Source organism: Gavia stellata, chromosome 4 (genome assembly GCF_030936135.1).
Source record: "Gavia stellata isolate bGavSte3 chromosome 4, bGavSte3.hap2, whole genome shotgun sequence".
Lineage (NCBI taxonomy): Eukaryota > Metazoa > Chordata > Aves > Gaviiformes > Gaviidae > Gavia > Gavia stellata.
Window position 1 is genome coordinate 53,398,739 of NC_082597.1, and position 23,207 is coordinate 53,421,945.

The 23,207-nt window shown below is 36.4% G+C and overlaps 1 protein-coding gene across 1 annotated transcript in view; it reads right to left on the reverse strand.

Moving 5' to 3' along the window:
- ANKS1B (ankyrin repeat and sterile alpha motif domain containing 1B) overlaps positions 1-23,207 on the reverse strand; it is a 457,036-nt gene that overhangs the window by 327,181 nt on the left and 106,648 nt on the right. The window contains exon 9 of the mRNA XM_059816688.1: positions 16,593-16,733. Within this exon, the coding sequence (XP_059672671.1) occupies positions 16,593-16,733 (141 nt within the window). The remainder of the gene's footprint in view (positions 1-16,592; positions 16,734-23,207) is intronic.

The window sequence follows — 23,207 nt, forward strand, 5'->3', positions numbered from 1 at the left end:
AAAAACATGCTGGTTTTGTTGTCCTGTGTATTTAGAAATGTAAAGATGATGCGTAATTTTTCAGAAACCATTCAAAAAAGTTACATCTGCTTTTTCAAACTTTGTGTTTGAGGAAAAATGAGCATTATTTACATAGCACCCCAAATGTAGGTTTATCCTCTCATTTTCAAATGCATATTTTCACATATCTTGTTTAGAATCTAAAATTTCATATGAAAACTCTACCAATGTCAATCCCTGAAACCTAAAGGTTCCTACAAAGCTTTACAATACAAAACTCACTAATGTAGCCTAAACTACACGTCTGACAATATGTGTAAATTCTGAGCATAATGAATGCCATGTTAACCTCAGCAGCAGAAACATATCACTGTATTTTATGCAGGCTTTTCATAATTCTATCTGGCAGATATTCAGAATTTCAAATGAAGTTAGATTATTGTAGTCATGTTACATGCCTTCCCATGCATACAACATTCAGGCCATGAAAAACAGCAGATGCTTCCTCTAATAAATAACTCACTGTGACAAAGAATATACTGCAAAACTACATAATCTGGTTTATGCAAATGCTAATGGTTGTGCATGGCAATTTAGTATAATACAATAAGTGGTTTAATAAATGATTCTTAGTTCAGCTGAATAAAATGCAATTACAAAATAGAAAGTAATTTCCAGGTTAAATATCCTCCCATTTTTTTCAGTTTTCATGAACAACGTTAAACAAAAAAATATATCTTCTTTGAATATCAAGTTATAGGAAAATGCCTATTTAAAATAAAGGCTATTATATTAAAAAGATAAAATGAGCTGAAACCTCAGCACCATGGAAACAATACTTCTCTGCAAGTTGCTTATGCTCTAATGCCTAGGTTTTAAACACACACACACAAACAAAAAAAGCAGTTAGCTCAATATATGGGGCAAATTTTGGTAAATTAAAAAAATCAGGTTGAAAAAATTAAGAATAGAACATTATGCATTACTAAGTATAATAACAAAACCACTAATTATTCTTTGTCTAAGTATTCAGATATCACTTCATAGCCAGAACTCCATATATGAATGAGGGCCCATACAAACAGTTATTTTCACACAACACTTTCTCTAGTAAAAGGTAAAATAACTCATTGGAAAGTGAAAAGTTTGGGCTGGAAGATGCCTCACAGAACATGAATGAAGAGGCTCAGAAGAGTGTCACAATTTCAAAGGTGTCAGCTTCAAAGTTCAAAACACACAGAACAATAGGAGGAAGGCTCTTCTGGTATCTACAGAAGTCAGAAGAAAGAAACTGCTTTCCACTTTCCCAGAGACTGATAAATACATGCGTACTTTTTGTCAGACTTTGGACTTCATTTGGTAACAGCCCAAAGATTTGAAGGTGGTTATGAAGGAACATTTTACACAATATCAGTTTGTTACATAATCAGACCTCTTCACTAAAAGAAAAGAGGATTTTCTTATTTGTAAGAAAAGGATCGTAACAGTTTTATAGAAAGAGTGGTAGATCTCCTGACTTACAGGGACACCAATAGTATGTGACTAACAACTGACAGATTCATTTTGAGCATCACAAAAAAATTTTTTAAAGTCATCATTGAATCACTTTCCCCTAAGCCAATAAAAGAAATATTTTCCACTTTGGGTTAACGTTTTTGAATGTGCCTGAGAGTAGGTGCGCAGAAAGAGTGAATGAGAATTTGTAATTCTGCCTTTGGACCACAGCAGTGAACCATTCATGCTTCTTCTCCCCAGCTGAAAGACCCAGAGGCTTGGTCCAGCTCTTAAACAAGTTATATCTCCTACTCTACTAAAACTTACTAATCCTAGGTTTCCAATAGAAGAAGTGAACATGAAGTAAAAATAATCCCTCATATTATAAGGGCCAAAACCAGAGAAAATGTTAGATATTGAGAAACCCTGAAGTGGAGTAAGTATTTACTAGACAGCAAATGCAGAAAAAAATTAACACACTACTCCATAGTAAGCAGACAGGCTGAAACTTTCTCACATTTTATAGCTTCATTTTTATCAATTACTGTAGCAGTAAATGAAAAATATATGGGTTGCTATGGAGGCGAGAGAGGAATTTAATACACCTAAGTAGATCTGGAAGCAAAACATGTCATCTGTGTGAACAGTAATTTTCACTATTAACATAAAGCAGAAAAGAACCCTAGAACTGCAAACTGACTCGACTGGAGGGCAGATAACATCACAGAAATGAGACATTATGGAAGATATTTTCTTTGAAAAGAAAGCTTTACCATCAAAGTGTGTTAACCCATTATCTGTTACAAATAATCTGTGCATTTTTTTGAAAATATTCTGTGTCTCCCCATGAATCTTGCTCTGAAGCCATGTAAATACCTTCACAAATTTGCACAATAGAAACCAATTACTTGATGCCATACGCAATGGATTTAATAGAAGCTACAAATAAACATTTGCTATTTCAGGAAAGGGAATCTCCCATGTTTAAAAGTTTTCCAGTTTAACACTGAAGAAATAAAAATTTAATTATGTTTGGTATAGAAGTTATTACTGAAATAGTGTAAGCCAAGACTTTCTTAAAAGAAACCCGTCCTACACATGCTCCCACAGTAAAACAGAAAGAACAAGAAAATGTTTTTCCAAATATTAAAGTTATTGCAAGTCATATTATCAAAAATGAACAACTTTGTTGTGAATCATACCTTTATCTTGCATACAACCAAAGAGAAAATGAGATATAAAATCAACAGAACAACATTTTGAAATGGTTCTTTAAAGGTCCCAGGATGCATGCAAAGTTTGTAAAAGTTAGTACTTTATAATTAAATAGGACAAAATAACCTTTGTCTACAATAAGCACAGTATTTCAGCAGTGTGAAAATTGAACCTGACAGTAAGAGACAATCAGAGGGAAAGTAAATTCATACTGTAAGTTAGAATCAGTATTTTAAAACTGTAAAATAAATTATTCCATTACAACAGGAGAAATATGCACAATAGCAATAGACAAATGTTAATACAATGTTGTCCATATCTCATATGTTCTTAAAGAACCCAGTATTTTCCTATTTCAAACCATAGTTCAGAACCATAGTTCTGAATAGGACCCTATGAACTCTGCTGTTTCCTGGCCAAAAATATGCCAAAACCCACTAACATTCATAGCATGGATATTTAGCTCTACAGATACAAAAAGTTCCATCATCCGCTGCTATCTTATCATACTGCCTACATACTCGGCAATTTTATGAGGACTGACTTGGCCATGTTGAACTCAATTAGCTATGACTGAAATATAAGGACAATACATCAGCATAGTTACGTAATTCACTACTCATCACTGAAGGAGAAACATTAAGTCAATAAACACGCTACTTCCTTATGGCTCTTTAAATAAGGAATCCCACTGCTTTGTGTCAAAGCTCTACTGCTTTAAGTGTTACTATAATGAATTCTATGGTATGATAATCTACATACTTATTGCAAATACTCAGCTTTAGTTATCGCATCATGGACACTGAGAATGTGGAGATTATATAAAATGAAGTGAATAAGGATTATAAGGGAACCAATGTCACAGTTTCAATGAGATTTGAACTTAGAAAACTTTCTACAGGTTCACTGCAAGATTCCATTTCAGAACAGCTATTTGGCCGGAATTCAGGAATCTTGCCCTAGATTTGCAGTCACAGTATCTGTATGTAATACTTTTACTACAAATACTCTCTGTTAACGCTGTGTGACCTTCCTTCATAAGCAAACAAAGTACTATGTCAGTGTTTCACACAAACAAGATGGTAAAAAGTACACAAAACTCTTTGCCTACTGATTCTGTTGCTCTAGGTTCTGATTCAGCTGATTTCTTATATTTCAACAAATGAGCAATTCAGCTTCAAAATAGCACTGTAAATGCTTAAAGTTAACATACACTCAAGTAATTTGCAAACTCAAGATCCTTTCATAATTTCACAATGAGGAAACAGAGTTGGTCAGAAAAAGAAATCTGCTACTCAGAAAGCCTGCGTGTCATGTGGAACCACCTAAAGCCAGACAACAGGAAACACTTGGCAGTGGAACTTTCTTTCTGGGTCAAAAATGAGATTCTAGCCACTTACAATCCAAACTGTGGAGTATTTGCAGTTCTTCTGTGGTCATACAGTCCTGATAAGAAATTATTGTCCTTAGGAGAAAGATGTTAAGATAGCCATCCTTAAGAGGCAGCTCAAAAATTGTTCATGCACTTTACAATAAAACATTATTACATTCAAAAGAAACAAAGAAAGATACACTCAGTCTGTCCACTTTGGAAGTGGGCAGAAAGGAGTGAAGGAAGGCCTTCTGCTTTGTCAGCTCGGTATCCTCTGTAAGTGCTCTGGTGTTTAATTTGCACACAAATTCAGCTCAAAAGCTAGGCATGTAGTCAAACACATCCCTCTACTTCATGCCTCACTCTGGCTGGCTTCCAGTGGCTTCCTGTTCAACACAAAAGAGCAATCAATTGAACATCTTCAGAGATGTCCACACTTTCTCATTGATACAGGGAGAACAAGCACCCAGATGGGTTTCTGAATGAACTTTCTGCTGTCAATATTTATTCATCACAACACAAAAACAGTAACTCTATAAAACCAAGCTGAATTAGGCACAATTTAGGCACCTGTCCACATACAAATGGATTACAACAGTTTACTCAAAAAGCTTTATGTGTTTATAGAACTTAAGTATCTGCTAAACATAAAGGCTGATTAGGGAATAAGCTAGTGGGTTATAAGTACTTAGACAATTAGGTAGGCTGAAACACTCTCTGAGAGTTAGGGACTCCATTTTGCCAAATTCAAAATTAGGTAGAACTAAATGGGACTTAACATTGCCTAAAGATTTTATTTTCTCTCTTCTTTTTCACAGTATAAAATATTGTGAATCAAAAATTAGAATGCTATAAAATTATAGCACCTCCAAAAATAATATAGTCAACTTGATACTGTCAATTTATTAATTTACCTCAGTGTCTTCACACTTACATCCTTTATGCTGAAAAATTGCAAAACGCCTGGTGAACTGTTCTGGTTATACAGAGAGACATTTATAACGCTTTTAAAAAAGCTATCATATCCCTCTTTTTCCAAAGTAACACAACTATTCCCTATATTATTAGTAGTAGTACTGTTATTACTCTCTATTATAGTAAGATTTTATGGATCAGGAATGCTTATTGCTTCTGGAAAGTGAATAGAGCATTTGCATTCTACAGCAATACAAATGATTAACACCATTCTAGGTAGAAAACCATAAAACATGCCATTACTCATTTCCTAGCTAAGTTGCCTTTCTGAGGGGCCTTAAAGTGAAAAGACATATTTGACTAGAACTGACAGATCACATTTTCTATCAATAAACAAACCCAAAATACCTTATCGTGAAAACATGCAACAATGTAGTCTTACGTATTTGCCTTTAATATCTCAAATACAGACTTCCCTTACTTCAGTTTCAATTTATTTGACTTCCAATTCATGAGTTCATCTTAATTATGAATTATTAATAGTGGAAAAATCATAACAATCAGTTTCAGATTTTAAGAGACTCTTAGCCTTAGACTGGGTTTGGATTTTTGTGAATGCGTGTCTCCTGATAAAGTTCTGTATGTATGGAAGCCCAAACAGGATTAAGCACATTAATGCTTATGCTTAAGTAGGCTTAAGTAATTTGTTGAATGGGGGTTTATCTTATTTTCAAACTCAGTATAATGGGTACTAGTAATAAAAGTTTTCAGTGAAATACAACAACCAGATATGACATTAAACCTAAGGCATGCAATTTCTTTTGTACAACAAGAGAGGATACACAGTTACAGACTACAAAGGTGTTCTTTTTAAATGCTCAGTTGTCACTCAGGTCTCTTCTTCAGAAAGAAATCAGGTTCTGTCAATTTTACAGACTTCTCCAGGGACTTACTTTATGAAGCCATGAATTTCCCTACTACTAAAAACTGAAGTTAAAAAAAAAATAATAATCCCTCACAGTTTCCAGTAGTAGCTTGTCAGTGGTTCTCAAATATATTTGTACCACCATCAAAAAAAAACCCCAAACCTAAACCAGAAAAAAAGTTGCTAGGCTCAAAAAAAGTCCCAAAATGTCAAGTGCCTTTAAACAGCCCTTCACAGAACTGCAACCTTACCACAGCATGGCTTAATGGCTAATCTGTTTGGTAAGGGCAACGAAGCTGGTGAGGGGTCTGGAGCACAAGTCTTATGAGGAGCAGCTGAGGGAACTGGGGTTGTTCAGTCTGCAGAAGAGGAGGCTGAGGGGAGACCTTATTGCTCTCTACAACTAGCAGAGAGGTGGGTATTGGTCTCTTCTCCCAAGTGACAAGTGATAGGACAAGAGGAAATGGCCTCAAGTTGCGCCAGGGGAGGATTAGTCTGGATATTAGGAAAAATTTCTTTACTGAGAGAGTGGTCAAGCATTGGAACAGGCTGCCCAGGGAGGTGGTGGAGTCACCATCACTGGAGGTGTTCAAAAAATGTGTAGACGTGGCACTGCAGGACATGTTTTAGTGGGCATGGTGGTGTTGGGTTGATGGTTGGACTTAAGTATCTTACAGGTCTTTTCCAGCCTTAATGGTTCTGTGATTCTGTAAGTCCATGTAGTAATCACAGTGCCCAGAGATCACCACCTAACTGATCTCTTAACTCCAGATACCTCAAATATCAGCCTTTTTGTCCATAAACTCTTTTCCTCCTGTTACTATCATAGAAACAACAAACACAAAGTATCTATGATGGTTTTTTCCCCCAAAAATGTAATACTGAACAGTAAACCCAATTTGCTCAGATTAATCAGGAACTTCTATGTAAGTTTTCAAGTTTCAACATACTGCTTTAATATTTCTGTTACGAAACAGCTGAAGTTCAAACATGAAATCTTTAATACAAAGTTGAACTTCTTTCATGTATGAAGCTATTTACTATGCATTATTGCTATCCATTCACTGTGCAATTCAAATTTTTTTCTTTTTCATTTTCCCATAATTTGTCAGGCAGTACTGACAGCAAAAACATTGTGAAAGTGTCTCTTCTGGTTACCACTAAATTGCAAACCACAAAATAACAAAATGTAACATACTTATACTATTTAATATCTTCCCAGTTGATCACTGTGCCATATTTCAGTTAGGAATGTGGTTAATTCAACATTAATTTCTACATGAATTTGAATATCTTTAATAGTAGTTAAAGTCCATCTTGAAAACCAGTATGGTCATCAAAACTTCAGATGATTTCTGACATATATGAACAATCCCAGTATTGTTTGACACCCCTCTTCTTTCTCTATCTCATCCCATTTAGTTTTGCTGTTTCATGATCACACTGAGAGACAACACAGACCAGCTGTGCCCAGATTTACACAGCGCTGGACAGGGATAGCCATACTTTCACAAGCACTAATTTACAAACTGAAGAAAATGGAGTCAGTCCTAAATTTGTAAAGAAATTATCTCATCTGAGGTCACATATCTAGAATTTTACAGAGAATTATAGAATGTACATGTTTATATATAATTATACAAAAGAGATCTCTGAAAGTCATCTCGTCCAAACTTTCAGTCAAAGCAAAGCTATCTTAACCATTAGGTTGCTCTGGGCCTTGTCCAGTCAATTCTGAAAATACCCAAGGATAAATAGATTACAACATCTCTGGTTACATTACATACCTGTGTAGTGGTGTCTAGTACAGTAAAAATGCATTTGCACAAGACATGAAGTCATGGGCAACTTGAAATTTACATTGGAAATTAAGAAGCTACATACTATATGCAAGAACAAAACACTCAGCTTCATTCCTTAAAACACAATCAAAAAATGTAGCATAGCACTAAAAATAAGCCACAATTTTTTTCAATATACTTATTTCCCAGCACTGTTCAGCAGGGTATAATCATCACCTGCTGATTCTTTCTAGGCAGAATACATATTGCACTTTTCAGTAGCTGCTTCAGTGTGTGGGTGGCATGTTCCTGAAATTACCAATAAAACTTCAGCTTACTGCAGAACAGACAACACTGCAAATCCAGAGTTTAACAGAAATATTTTTTATGGGTAATATAGCTCTCCATGTCAAGCCTATTTAAGTAAACTCATCATTTAATCTACTGAAATAAGAGGAGAAAAAAAAAATCATATTTTTCACTGAATGTTAGAAACTATAGGAAAATACTATAGATAATATAACGATCTTATTCTGGCTATTCATGTTCCAGGTATACCATATGCCAAAGTTTTCCTGGCTAACGGTTGTTCTCCCGGGAAAATAATTCTGTCTCTACCATGTCTATATCACCACCTCTCAAATTGGTACCTCATCAAACAAGATAACAATCTAATTTGAAATGTACTTCCAGTGAATGCACTGAGAGGTAAAGTTGTTAGCAAAGTGAAGGATGACAACATTTCTTGTTAAAATACTTCAGCCAATAGTGTTTAGTTAAAAATATGCTCTTTGTTTTTCTCTGTTTTTATTAAAGAGCAAAGAAGAAATACTCCCTCTCTTATACTCCCTCCTCTGCACCTCAGCAGTTCAAAAAGTTACTATAACACTCACACTGAGCTTAAAGTCTAAGAAAATTTTTAGAGGCAACTGAAAATAGGAGTTCAAACTGGAAGAATAAGTTAAAATGAAAATAAATAATGCCCAATAAATCTCCCAATATTAAAATTCTCCAGAAAGAGACAACATAGAGTCATGCTGTCTCTCTCCAGAGAATATCAGTACAGAGACTTTTTCAGGAATAGACTTGATCTCTATGTGAAAACTGAGTTAGGTCCTTATTCAATTTCCTCATTCGTCTCTCATGTATCCAGAACTCTTTGCAATTGTAAACATAATTGCAACATAATAATTTTCAATGTCCGGCTTTCTACAGAATAACCTTAACCCACTTCTACAATACAAACATGATACAAAATTACTTCCCATTAAAAATTACTTTTTAAAATTATGTGAAAAGAACTACAGACAGACATGATGATCTTCTTGAAGTCAGACATGAAATATATAACCCTATTAACTAATGCATCAAACTCCAAACTCTAAATATTCCTATCACAACCTGTACTGATAAAGAAACAGTATTATATACAGTTTACCTCCTAAAAATGTAGTCAGGAGTCTACTTTCTCTTTCCTCCCTCTAAATAAAAGACCTTTTTTTGGGAAATTTCTCTTCCACAGGAGAACCTGTGACAAAGTTGCTAGAGTTCCTACACCTACGAATCCTGGAGTTGTATAAGCAGAATACAGATCAGTCTTAAAAGTAAATGTGAAGGTCTCCCAGAAGTTCATGGGTTCTAAAAAGATGAAAATTTGACATTAAGCTAGAAACATAGTGCTTCTTTAGATATTTAAGTAAGCTTTCCATATCTGTCTATATTTCTGTAAATAGCCATGCTTCCCAGCAAATGGCAACATGAAGATTTAAACTTATGGCTTTTAAATTGAAGTTCAGTTTCTCCATAGCAACTGCACTGTTCTCTTTACAGATATTATTTCCATTTTGTTATAGTTAGACGAATGTGGTATTCCTGGTTGGCTGTCACGTCAAACAGAGAATAAGTGTCAGGATTTTAAAGTTATACATACAACACTTAATTCAAGAGACAGTGCAGTGAAGCTGATCCAGCAGCTTCCTAAATAGGACATTGCTAAACCTAACTTATCTCACAATTACGTTACATCACAATTAGGAAAATATGCTGGCATCACTGTCAAGATTAAGGTGTGCAGACTGCTTGCTTGAAACTGATAATACTGCTATGATCACACAGGACTCTGCACCACCGACCTCTCTGACATCGCAGGCAGCCCTGTATTTATCTCTGTACATCAGGTCCTGTTTGCCCCTTAGCCGATAAATTTGAAAATTGAATGAAGACTACAGAGTTTCATACATTTGGAGTATGCTGCTTTATTCCATAGAAAATGTGAGTATGTATGTATGTGGGTATTGATAAACTTTGTAAAATAAATATGTTAGGAGCTGAATAGTAAAGTAAACTAAACTGCAGAATACAAGATTAAGACCAAGAATCAGTTCTATTACTGGCACACAAGACTGCTCTACGCTTATTTAGCATATTCCTTACCCCTTCCTTACCTTGCTCCCTTTAACCAATTGATAAAACAAACAAATGCCCTTGACAAACTGGTCTTTGTTCAAACTGCTTCCTACTACTTTATCAAAAAGTATGTTTGGGCAAACTAGGAGAGAGAGGAGCTATCCCTTGTTCAATCTTCAAAGTTTCTGCCATAGGAGACTTTATGGGAAAAACTGCTGAAGTATTCCAGTACCTTCACCTCCACATCTGAGCTGCTTAATGCATATGTCACATTTAAATACAATGAGATTGCAGAAGTTAAGGTTCTCTCTTCTCCATAAGGCAGGAGTGAGAGCCAGGAGTAGACTAACATGCACAGCACTCTTCACAGTTCAGGCCCTACTATTACCTATTGTCCCTGTACTTTGGTACCACTTAGCTAGACCATTATAAGACGCGCAAACACAGGTTTTTACAAATTCTATCAGCTCTTGCAGCATGCAGCATTGGGAATCTTCAGGAAAGGATCCTATGGTAGAATACTCTATCAACACAAATGCCAGCCAAGACATGCAGCTATAAAGGCAGGTGAAATATGTTCACACACATACATGGAGAACCTCTATATGAAGTGCATGCAAAGCAATCCAGTACATCAGTTAGTGCTCCTTCTTCGTCTTGCTCTTCTATTTTGCAATATCAGGTCAAATAACAATCACATTTCAATTCAGCTTCCAGTTTATGTATTTTATTGCTTTTATCAGTATCTGTCACGGTGCTGAGTGCAGCAATAGGTCTTACTGTCCCTGAAAAGCCTCACCTGGGGCCCCTACCCACACTCATGCCCATGGGCCAGCAGCCCCATTTCAGCTCAGCCCTGGGCCCTCAGTTCCACCCTGAGACAAGCTGCAGGAGTGCCCATCTCTAACTCTGCCACATCTGTGCCCATGCCTGGCCAAGGACCCCAATGATCTGGACCCTGACTTGCAGACTGACTTCCCAGCTTCACTTCAGACCTGCCTTATCACTGTGGATATACTGGTGATCTGCTCTTGGTTCCTGATTAACCCACCCAGGCCCAATCCCAACCCCAACGTGTGGATTGACTTTCTGGCTTGACATTGAACCTGCGTCAGCATCATGAACTTGCCTGATGTGCTGTGCTCAGGGCTGCCCTAGCTGCCCCCAGCCTGTCCTGCTCCTTCACAGGGGTGGTGGGACAAGCCCTAGGTGGTGAGGACCAGCCCTGCCACCCCAGGGAGCCCCTGTGGCTCCTGACACCCTTGCCCCCAACGGAGTTGCCAGCCCTGAGTGCACCCTGACAATATCCACATACTAAAACTTTTTTTCCTGTGAATAAAGCAGCATATTCCAAACATGTGAAACTGTAGTTTTCATTCCATCTTGTCTTTTGACCAGTCTGCACTGAGGGGGTCAGAACTCATCTATATACATACAAGAAAACACAGGCTTTGCTGTGGTAGGGCAGTTTGGGACCAGCTTTTTTATTTCAGCATGTCTCAAAGTTCTCTTAAGAAATTTGTCTCAATGTTAGTTTGCATTAAAACAAGGTAGACCAAAATGTCCCTGAACCTTTGTGAACTATCTAGATAGAAATACACTATGTAGATAGAAGCACACTGCCTTCCCTGGGAATTCGTGATCTTCCTGTCTCTAGAAAAAGTATCACATCCCTACTGGATGAGGCTTCATCCAGAATACAGTGGAAACAACTAGCTATGTTTTGGGGGGTTGGGTTTTTTATAATTTTTAATCTAGGTTGGTAGAAGTGCGTCTTCGCATAAAATAATACAGAAATTAGAGTACTCACAGGAGATATGATCAAGTTTCAGTTCTTTTCTGTTTTAGAGACCCACATCCGCAGACCCTATCTATTACTAGATTATAGGCTTTTCTGATAGGGGCTTATTTTCAAACCTTTTACTATGCTGAAAAAAGTTTGATACAAGTTGAAATTTGACCAGATGAAAAAGCAGCACCCAAAGATGACCATAACTCTGTAGTCTTCTGCTTACGGCACTCCACATAAACTGTCATAAGCTTATACGAACATAGAGCAGGGACCAGAATTCAAACTCCTTTTACCAAAAATATAAAGGAGTGAATCCTTACTCAACCTAAATTTGCTGCTCTTGCCTTTGTGAGGACAGAAACTTAACTCCATTCACTGACTAACCAAAGGCAATGTGGCACAGCAAAGTGCCTGCACCAAAACAAGAGAACAATAACAGACAGACTGGCATGGAGATGATATGCATTGGAAAGGAGCAGATTGGGATGAGAAGCTTGCTGAAACTCAGACTGGGAAAAAAAAAAATCAGTTGAAGGTTGGATTTCAGAGGAGTCAGTCTCCCACTACAACCACAGGAGCGATACAGGTTGAAAAAATGGACCTGTGGCACATGTACTCAGTAACTGAAGGTCTGACTGCTAGCAAGGCTGTATCCGTGTATCTACAGTTATATTGTACCTATCACTACAAACTGCAGACAATGTGGTGGTACAGTCTTACAATCTGACTCTGTGGCTAGCAGTCTCAGCAGGTTTGTAGTCAAGGTCAGTCACTGTGCTGAAGCCCCTGTTCCTACATCTTCAGTGCTATCATCATCTGTGCTGTGCTTCCTTCAAGAAAAGCATAAACAAAGCTGTAGTGTCAACCCAATTATCTGCAGAAGTCTGTCCTGGCAGCCTGTGTTTCTTTGGAAATCCTCGTAACTGTAACTAGTCATATACATATGAAGTTGATTGTGCTATTTCTAGCTCTAAACTTTCCCATTCTACATTTAGCTGAATTATCAGTCACTTGACTAATTCCTCATTTAAGACGGTCACTAATAATGACACTACAATGCTTCCAGCTTTTTTTATCATTAGCAGGCATTGCTCAAAAATATTTTTTAAGGATCGTATCTCAGTTTTCTGTCCAGTACTTACCTACAGCATAGTGAGATCTCTCCAGCTAAATGTTATACTTGTCACTTAATTCCTATTTTTGTGGCTATTCTGAGAGAAAACTATCTATGAAATACCGTATCCTTTTATTCCAGCTCTTGGACAGGAATAATGTTCATTAGTATCATATTTTTATGATGGCCAGAAATGCAACCATTAAAGCATTAAAAATCTTGGTAGTTACTGCAGGAAGATTTTACAAGAACTGGACATTCATGGAAGAGGGTCTAGTACTATCATACCATCAAAGCTTTGTCTCAGTTTAACAGACACTTCACTGCAGAGTAAACTGTTTCCAGTGAAGCCTGCAATGCTAAAATTTCAGACTGCTGTAGAAGCACTTTTGGGGTTTTACATTTTTGAAAGTTTTCAAAACTTTTTTTACTGTGCTGATATTTAAGATTATTAGAAATTCTGGAATCTGTAGAAGATAGTTATTCAGTTATACAGGTGGAAAGAAGGTTTTTCTTTTGTACTGACTGACAGCCAGAAAATACAGAATCTGGAATTTCCTAAGAAAGGTTTTTTCAGATATAAAATACTCATTTGTGGAAGTCAACATTTTTCACAAAAATGTGCATCAGTTTTACCAAGGATGGAATTTCTGCCCAAAAAGAAAGACTAATTTCAGAAAAAAGCAATAGCCCCACATTAACCATAAATCATAATCTACAAATGGAATTCACTCTCTGCTAGAATAAGAAGAGGCATTTAAATTTCAGTGTCCCAAAATCCAGCTGGGTACCCTTGCTCTCTGGCTTTTTTTTATCTTGAGGGTGGATGAAGCTGGCTGTTAGCTCCATTCTGATACAGAATTGGGCACTTTCTAAAATCCTGAAATTTTTATAAGTCACATAAGGGTTTTCTTTCCATCAAGCTCTTCCAGGACTTCTCCAATTGTGAGACTGTAAAAGAGAGTTGTTTATTCTGAGAATACCTGTATTACTGCTATCTTAGGTTTTAAATGATATCTACAGAACAATTTACACAGAACTTTCTATCTCAGCCCTTACTAAAATGATACTTCCTAGCACAGTACAGACAGAAATGACATACTGCATGTAGAGAAGTACCTCCAGGCAAGCCTTTTTCCCTAACTGCAATAAAGAAATCAAGTTTGTCAAGGAGATAACTGCTCTTTTCTTTGGCATATTGAAAACTGCTAGCTCATTAGGTCACAGATGGACACTGTCATAATCTCACCCCAAATTCACTTTCATTTTACCATTGTACCTCCCACTGTGTACAGAAACCAAGAATCAATCTCCACATTTGTTCTCTTTGATGTGTAAACACAGTATATTTATGTAACTGTAAAATCTATTTTTAAATAGAAGAGAACTGGAAAAATGAACTTGTCATTTGTGTTCAAGAGTAATTGATAGACCCTTTTCCTTATTTTGGGATATTTAGTAGAGCATGGATTTTGAGACATGTCAAGTACACTTATCTCATTGTTTCTTCATGACGAAGTCTGCATTTTCTGATATGTTAGTAGGCTGACATGAGTATCAGAAAGACAGTTTTGTACTTTTACCTAAAACATGCTGTTGCAGATTATATCTATCATAATTTCTTAGACAAATTCAAGATACTGGTCTTAATCTAAAAATTGAAATAAATAATCTGTGTTCTCGATCCCTTAGAACAAGATGTGCTCCGCTGCATTCTGAAGTAAATGTGAAAGACCCAACAGATTAGCTAACAGCTTGAAAGACTGCATACAGTGATGGCAACACTTTATAAACCGAATTCACTGGTTTGTAATTTGGAGATTTTTCACTGCTTAACTTCTTTCCTTTCTTCCATAAAAACAAAAACAACAGAAAACCAAAACTATCTCTGTCTTCAATTTTAATGGAGAGAAACAATCTAGAAAGGTGATCTGTCATTTCATGAATGAATATAGAATAAATATACTCTTTTTTGTACTGATAATTAAAAATCTTATTAGTTCTCAGAGCAAGAAATATGAGATATTGTAAAGTTGGTTTTAAAATTTAAGTACAATGAATGAAACTAATTCAGGAGTCACTATCTGAAAACTTACATCATTCTTAAAATGAAGCTCTCCTTATAGAGCTATAAGGAAAGAGATACCAACAAACAAAGCTAACTTTATTCTATTTTTCAAATGCATTCCACAATTTTATAACACACTTCACATACACCTTACATTAAAAAGAAACAAGGAAAACAAGAATGTTTTTTAAAATTACTCCAAAATAGCATATATGTTCATCATAGGCAAGTTTAACAATAATTAAACCATAGGCGATATATTTATATAAGAAAAGTTCCATTTAAGAAATGTTTTTTGAAAAAAATTCTTAAAAATGAGGAATTAGTAACTACAGCTCTCCTATTGTAAATCAGGATAATTCTGACAGTTCTGCACCTTGCCAAATGTCTAAAATGATAGAGAGTATGAAGTAGAAAACAGCTACTGAAAGGAGAAAGGAATATAAAAGCTCCTTATAAAAAGATAGGACAGTGCTCATTGTTATTCAAGCACATTAGTTGCCATATCCTGTTTCCATTGACTACAGTGGAAGCTTTATCATTGACTTCAAACAGGTGCAAGTCCCATGAGACTAAAGGGAATAAAACATACAGTCATGGTATGAAAGCAACAGTGTCTAAATTGTGGTGAGACAGGATATGTAATTCCAATCTGGTACACAAGAATCTGACATAGCTATTTAAATGCAGTGCCAAGTAAGGATGCAACTGAAAAAACCAGACATTTCTAAACAGAAATTTGGCAGGCCTCCATTCAATGCTACAAGAGAAGCACAGGAAAAAAGTTACAGAAACGAGAGTGCTAAACTATAGTAGGGGGAGAGAACAAGGGAGACCCAGAAGCAGCAATAAGCACCATCCTGTTCTGTAGCAATACAACATCACTTGTTCAGGACACAGCTCTTGGCACGCCTTGGTGGATACTGCAGACTGGTCTGCTCTGAGAATTGTTCGGACTTAGACCAAGTATGTTACCCATTTTTATATATTCTCCTTTGTATTATGATGAGCATTTGAAAATGTTTGGGGACTTTTTTTTAAACTTACATAATCTTCAAAGAGAAGTCTTAGGCTATATTCTTACATCAGTTGAGTTATGCATGATGTCCTCAATTAATTCCATAAAGAAAGTAGTTGAGATATCATTATATTAATTAGAAGCTGGTCAAAAATAGAGTACTTACCCCAAAGGAAACTCTACGACTTCAAAATTTCTTTCCAGACTGAATCAGAAGAGAAAACTATGCAACATAAAACCTATCTGTCTAAAATGGGGTAATAACCATCAAACAGTCTCAATATTAAACTCATATGGATAAGTTTTACAGCAGGATGACTGAACCTTGACATTTAATTTTAAAATTGGATTTTGAGGTTAAAATGAAGACTGAAGGTAAGAATTATGAAGGAAGTAAGGCAAGACTAGAAATTACTGTAAGAGGTAAGACCAAGAAGAGATTAAGCAGCTCTTCCATAGTTAATGTTTTCTGATGAAAAGGTAAACACATACCTGTGCAAGCATGGGAAATCCAAGGTTCCTGCATCCATTACAAGGCGTTAGTGCCTCCCATAAACCTGAAGGACCACAAGTATTTTCACCTGCATCATCATCATCTTCCTCTCTTGATGATAAACATGTTGAAGAAGGCCTCTGTGCACAAAGAAACAGTACTTTCAAATTAAACACAGTGATATAGTGTAAAGAAATATTTCACTTAATTAAAAAAACTCACAAGATTCCCATTTATAAATTCCAATAGAGAAAATGCTACTTTAAGACAAAGTAACCACTCAACTGTCAATCTGCTGTATGAAAATCACACTAAGGAAGGTGCATATTGACCTATCTACAATTATATTTTAAATATGAGTGAATATAATATCATGCATTAAAAATATGTATTTATTTTCTTCATTATCAAGCAATTGCCAATTTCTACGTCATTTTACTTTAAAATTTGCTTTAACGTCATTAAGTTTAGGATATCCCATAGAGAATAAAAACTAACATTTATACATATATATAAAAAATACTATCCCTAAGTACTATCCCTAAGAAGGAAATAATATAAGCTAAGGGGATCTTGCTTCAGTAGTCATCTCTTGTGTTCAGAAAAGTACGGCTGTATTACATTTGCCGGGATCAGTTCAAGGTTTTTGAAGAAAAAAAATAAATTCAATCAAAATATGAGGTTTCAATTTTTATTTTATATATACCAATAATAAACGTGTTAGCTTATTTTGTAGGCAAAAATTTTATTTAAAAATTACCTGTCTTATTTTGTTTCATGAGCTAGAAGGGAAGAAATGTACAGGAAAAAAAGTCATTCAGTTCTGAGTGTTAAGGCTTCCATACTGGTCTCAATGACATGGGAATAATGCTGATTTTTGATTAAACCAGTATCCTAATTTTTTTTGACAGCCAGAAACAGGAAGAGCGGACAATTCCTGTTCATTTATGTTATTTTGCTACAAAGAATAGTCCACCCCAGCGGAATGAATTGCAGTGGTAACATTTATTGATTTCAGGAGAATGAGGGGGAAAGTTAAGCCAGTAATGAATGCTTTTAAAAATCTTATGTTAAAAAAAATTACGACAACCAAAAAAATGTAAATTTTACTCACATCTTAATTCTTTGTCCATATTTAAATTGGAATATGTAATAGCTGTTCTAGCCTGCTTGACATTTGTTTGTGCAGCCTACCTGATACTCGGATACTAAATGCTGTCTTTAGGAATACTTGTTTATCTTAATCTTTCAGAAGTGGCTGGATTTTTGCCTGACCAATATAACGCTGTTTGAGACAATGGCTGACCACATCTATTAATCTGGTGGTAACATTAGCTCTACAGCACTGCTATGAAGCCCATGTAAAAATAAAAAAAAAAACAAAACACTTAACTGCAGATTATTTTAGCTGATAGAATAAAGAAATGTGTGGAGTCTGCTGCAAGAAAGGGAATGCAGAGATGAAGGAAAAGTAGGGGGGGAAAGAAGTGCAGAAACAGCAGCAGTTCTGAAGATGAACAAGCTAATGGAAACTGTAAGACAAGCAAAGGCACCGCACAGACAGGTACTAATTGTGTAACATCTGAGGATCATTTAACCTTTCACTCTTGTGCTAACTTCTTATACACAGATGTGGTTGGTTCACCATTAATTTAAGCAGAAAAAATATTTCTAAATTCTACTTCAGCTCCCTCACCAAAAATGAGAAACATGATATATCCCTCGCTAGTAGTCTGATTCCCCTCAGTTAGAAAATGGTTGTTCCCTTGTTGCAGACTTCATGAATCTAGCCATATCTTCTAAAGTTAGGTGGATTTATTTACTTTTTATTTTTAAAGTCGATTTCTAAAACATTCTTAGCATGATATTTCATGAGGTTATTTTGACAGTCAAGAATGTGTTGCCATAGTAACCAATATTCTTACACAGATTATTAAAAGGATGGGGTTAACTCTGCAGAGTGTGGGTCGTGAAGGACTATTATTGCTATGCATTTGCATAGACAAAGGAAGCAGACTACAGGTCTTTCCCTTCTATTTATGATACCATCTTCCACCATGGTTGCCCTACATTTATATTTTAAATCTCAGAATTGTTGTACCAGAGAATAAAGTGCTTCTTGCACCCTGGAGCAAAACACGAAGAACTGCAGCAGTGCTAGGTACAGGAAAGCAGGTAACAGACATTAGCTGTGACCCTACAAGCCAATGTAAGTGAATTAAGACAAAGGTCACAAAAAAACCACCTATAGTCAATGCACCTTCTAAAGGTAAAAAATACACACATACAGTATCAGAGAGAATTTTTTTATCACAACTAAAGGAAGATGAATAATAAAATTCAATACATTTGAATCATTCAAGGGAGAACATCTGGGTATTTAGCCATTACAGGAACAGAGTAGAAAAAAAACATAGCAAAAATATTATTGAACAATAGAAAAAAAAAACCTACAAGCAGAATGAAAGAGACTTTTATTTTTTCCATTAGATTTGTTTTATATAAATTGCCTAAGATAGAGTGGGGATCACACAAATTTAAATTAACGTTGTCAATATGAATTAGAAGAAGTGAGGAATATTATACAGGCAGATCTCCTGATCATTCAAAAAAGGACCAGTCAATGTCAGAGTTCATTAGACACACTATTGGAATAAATTCACTAGTACTCTTATGCAACTAGACAATCCAGGTATGAATTACATGATACAGGCTAATTTACAGACTACTGCAGAGTAGGGTTGGCTCTTTTTATACTTAATGACAGATTTCTGTCTTCTTGCTCAGATTTCTGCTACTGATGAAGCACTGAAAAGGAAGCATTAGGAGAAATGGATGTGAAGGGTCAAGAAACAGTTATCGCTACCACCTTTCTCACCCATCCCTGCTGCCAGAAGCCCGGTCCTTCCCAGACAACAGCTGCAAAGGGATAAGCGGGAGTTGCTGCAGGGAGAGAGAGCTGCATTTGCAAAGAGGAGGGAAGGAGCTAATAGCTGCATGAAAGAAAGGGGAGTCAGAAGTCCCCCAAATGGGGTAGACTGGGTTGGCATACCCTGGGAAGAGGGACGCACCTGGAGGAGACAGGTGAGATACAGAAAGATCTACAGTCAATCCACAGACCTCAGACTTTCACACAAGCCCATAAAACTCCCAACCCAGACCACCCAGTTTCCTGCTATTATCTCCCAGCCTTAATTCCTTTCCCAGAACTCCCTCAATTTTTGTGTTCTGTTGTATAATTTAATTTTGTCTCCTTAGAGATCCTTTGGACATGAAAATCTAATTCTATGTGTGCTGCTGGGAAGCCTTGAAATAGCTCTGTAGGGAGAGTTTTAGTGAAACCAAAGTTATTTATGCCCAATTCTCAGAAAAAAAGAAATAAATAGAGGAAGAGATTTCTGTCACCTAAAGAAAAACAGACACAACTGAGAACCTTTTATTCATGTCTGGTTTGACTCCAAAAAGAAAAAGTAAATGTAGTTAGAAAATGCCACCTAGATCATAGCTGCTCAATTAATTGAATTTGACATTATGAAATGGTGAAGTCAACATAAACTGTAATATTAAGCTTCAAAAAGGCCAACTCTGCCTAAGCTAGAAGAGACATGAGTATAAGCATCATATATCCTCAAACAAAACAGACAGGAAAACTTAAAAGATATTAGATATAATTTATGAAAAGGAAAAACTGGTAGGGAAACCAAAAGACATTGATACAGAATGAAAGATTTCATAAAAGTTCTGGGTTTTACTAGAACACTGAATTGAGTATTAAAAATTGCTTATGGCAATAAGAGACTAACAATATAATTTCTCTATACATAAAAAAGAGAGAATAATAATATAGCAGTAAGGGAGTAGTAAGATCTAGCATAAGGACATTGGACCATTACAATTAGTGTCAAGTTTTCCTCAGACTCTACTGGGCCTGACACATCACCTCTGATAAGCACTTAGATTATGCCTTTGAAAATTTAGGTGTGGAAGTCTTCCTCTTCATGTCTCCATCTACACAAAAGGCAAAATTTGCCCAGTAGGATACATTAGACTGAAGGATACTTTATTCTGTAAACAGGCTATTTGTTCTCCCGCTACATGTATGTACATCAGATTGGCTATTACAATAACTTGACATCTCTCTCCCAACTTAAGAGAACAAGCCAATATTTAGCAACAGACAGAACAATGAGTACAGACAAAAAAAGCAGAGAAAGTCTGTTCCACTCTTAAAAGCCAACAGGAAAAGGAAAAGAGAGCACCTTTCATCTTAACTATTACTTAAAGCTACAAAGTTCACAGCTCAAGAAGCTTTAGGCCATGTATAAAACATACATAAAGTTTTGGCCTTCCTTTTTACAGATGTCAATGATTTCCTGACTACCATATGACCTCATTATCTAGACAAGTGTTCTCTATGAATACAGTAAGTCATACAAAACCTCTTATTTCCTTTTATTCCTTCTTTTTCTCAGTTTTTAATGAAAACTGGTCTGCTTTCTGCCTTGACATTTGTAAGCAGCCATTGTTAGGTAAAATGTGATTTAATTCCCTCATTTCAGGATACAGAGGAGACTTTCCTGTAGTAGTCCAGTGAAATCTCAAACCAAACACAGAAATCTTTCTTTACTTCTTGTATCTCTGTTTTTGCATAATTATCATCCATTTGCAGAAATATTGCAAATACCCTTTCAGATAGCATCCACTAGAGCAAGATAACACCAGCAGAACTGTAAAAGTTATAAAATAATAGGACCTTTACTGTTTGCTATTGCATCATAGTTCTGGACACTAATGTTAAGTGTTCATTTATCTTGCAGCATATCACATATTAAGAAAATAAGCTTTTTGAAATGGAGCAGCAAAAACAAAATCTGAAAGGCAATCGGCAATCTCCTTCTGCTTAGAGAAGGTAGAAAGCAACCAGACATTTGATAAGCTAAATGCTACCACTCAGTCTGCAACAATGAAGTCAGTAGGGGGTTGTTTCTGAAGAAATAGTTTGTCAGACATAGGACCATGCAAATATTTCATATGATCCTACAGAGGCATGCCTCTACCTCTCCTTTGCCTGGACCAAAGGATATGTAATTATGTTGTAAAATACAAGTGAAAAAAATACAATTCTATAGTCTAATACTCTAATTTTTTTTTACTCTAAGAACTAATAAAGAGGGAAACTGTTCCTGAATAACCTCTATAAATTAGGCTGAGCAGGTTCGTCTCTGCCGCTGCTGTTCCCAGCAGCTGTGGCAGCCAAGCCAGGGACAGTGGAGCCCGGATAGTGTTCCAGTGCTCTCAGTGCTCCCCCTGCTGCTGCCCAGGCTGCTCCCAGGGGAAAATGCCTGATGGATGCAGAAGAGAAGGAAGCAGCATTTGGGCATGAAACGTAACACCATCAGTTACTATTTTTCCACAGCAGGATCACTACATTAACCAAATGTACCATTCTGGGATTCAGTAAGGATCCTGACAAGGAGGAGCCTCATTTACAAGACACATGCTATGTCTTACAGAATAACGACAGTGAAACGTTTTGGTGGCCTGGGCACACCTTTCCCATATCCCCCAAGGCGGCCTTCTCCCTGCTTGGCATTTCTCCATTTCCCATCCTCATTATCTTGCCCTCTACCTTACGCTGCACGTCTGAAGCCATTCTTTCACAAACATGTTCCTAGTTTACATTTCTTTCATTGTTTCATTTGCTATAAGCCTGATGAGAGTTTAATTGCACCTCCTGTATTCAGCAAGGGAATACCAGGAGAACAAGGACGGTCTTGTTCCTAAAGCAGCCGAATGTTGGAGAAGTGTACTCTGTACCTGTCTCTGCACCTGCCTCTGCCATAATCCCTGTGCAATGCTGGATATGTCATTTAAACTTTTCCAGGATTGTCACTAAGTTTGTGTTCCTTATTTCCTGGCTATGTTGAAATTGTGAAGACAAGTTTGCAGAAGTGCTGGGTTACATGAGGAACCGGCATGAGATATTCTGTGACCATTTTCAATGGCATGGGAGGCTAAGTAAGTGCTCCAAAAAATCCAAGCTCTAGTAGTCCCAGACAAGGAGAATCTTGACTTCTACATCACTGCACATCAGTCAAGCTGCATGTGATAATATTTTCTGACTGGGGCTCCATAAAAAAAAACCTTTGTCTGAAGCAGTCAAACACTTTGAACTCCAGCACAGTAATGTCTGAACCTGGGAACAAATTACTGTAACTTGAAGTCCCCAGCTGGTCAGCAGAGTCATGGTAATTGACTATATGTAACAAAAGTAAAATGTTGGTAACTTCGGGTAACATGATTAATTCACATACATGATGCAAAATACATGAATGTGTAGTTACTGCCCCTCAGTGGGCAAGTGCTATTGACACCTCTCATGATGAGCACCCCAGAAATTAAGCATTCTGTCTTCAAAGCAGGATCTAACAGTATGCAGTAAATACACCCTGGAACCAGATGGTAAGTACAATGTACACTGAATAAGGCCAAAATTATAAGTAAAAATGAGATTATAAAATTAATGAGTACATCTGAATGTGTATTAAAAGCAGAGCCATACATTTCAATTTAATTCATCCTTACATGTAACATAAATAATGACAATTACGACA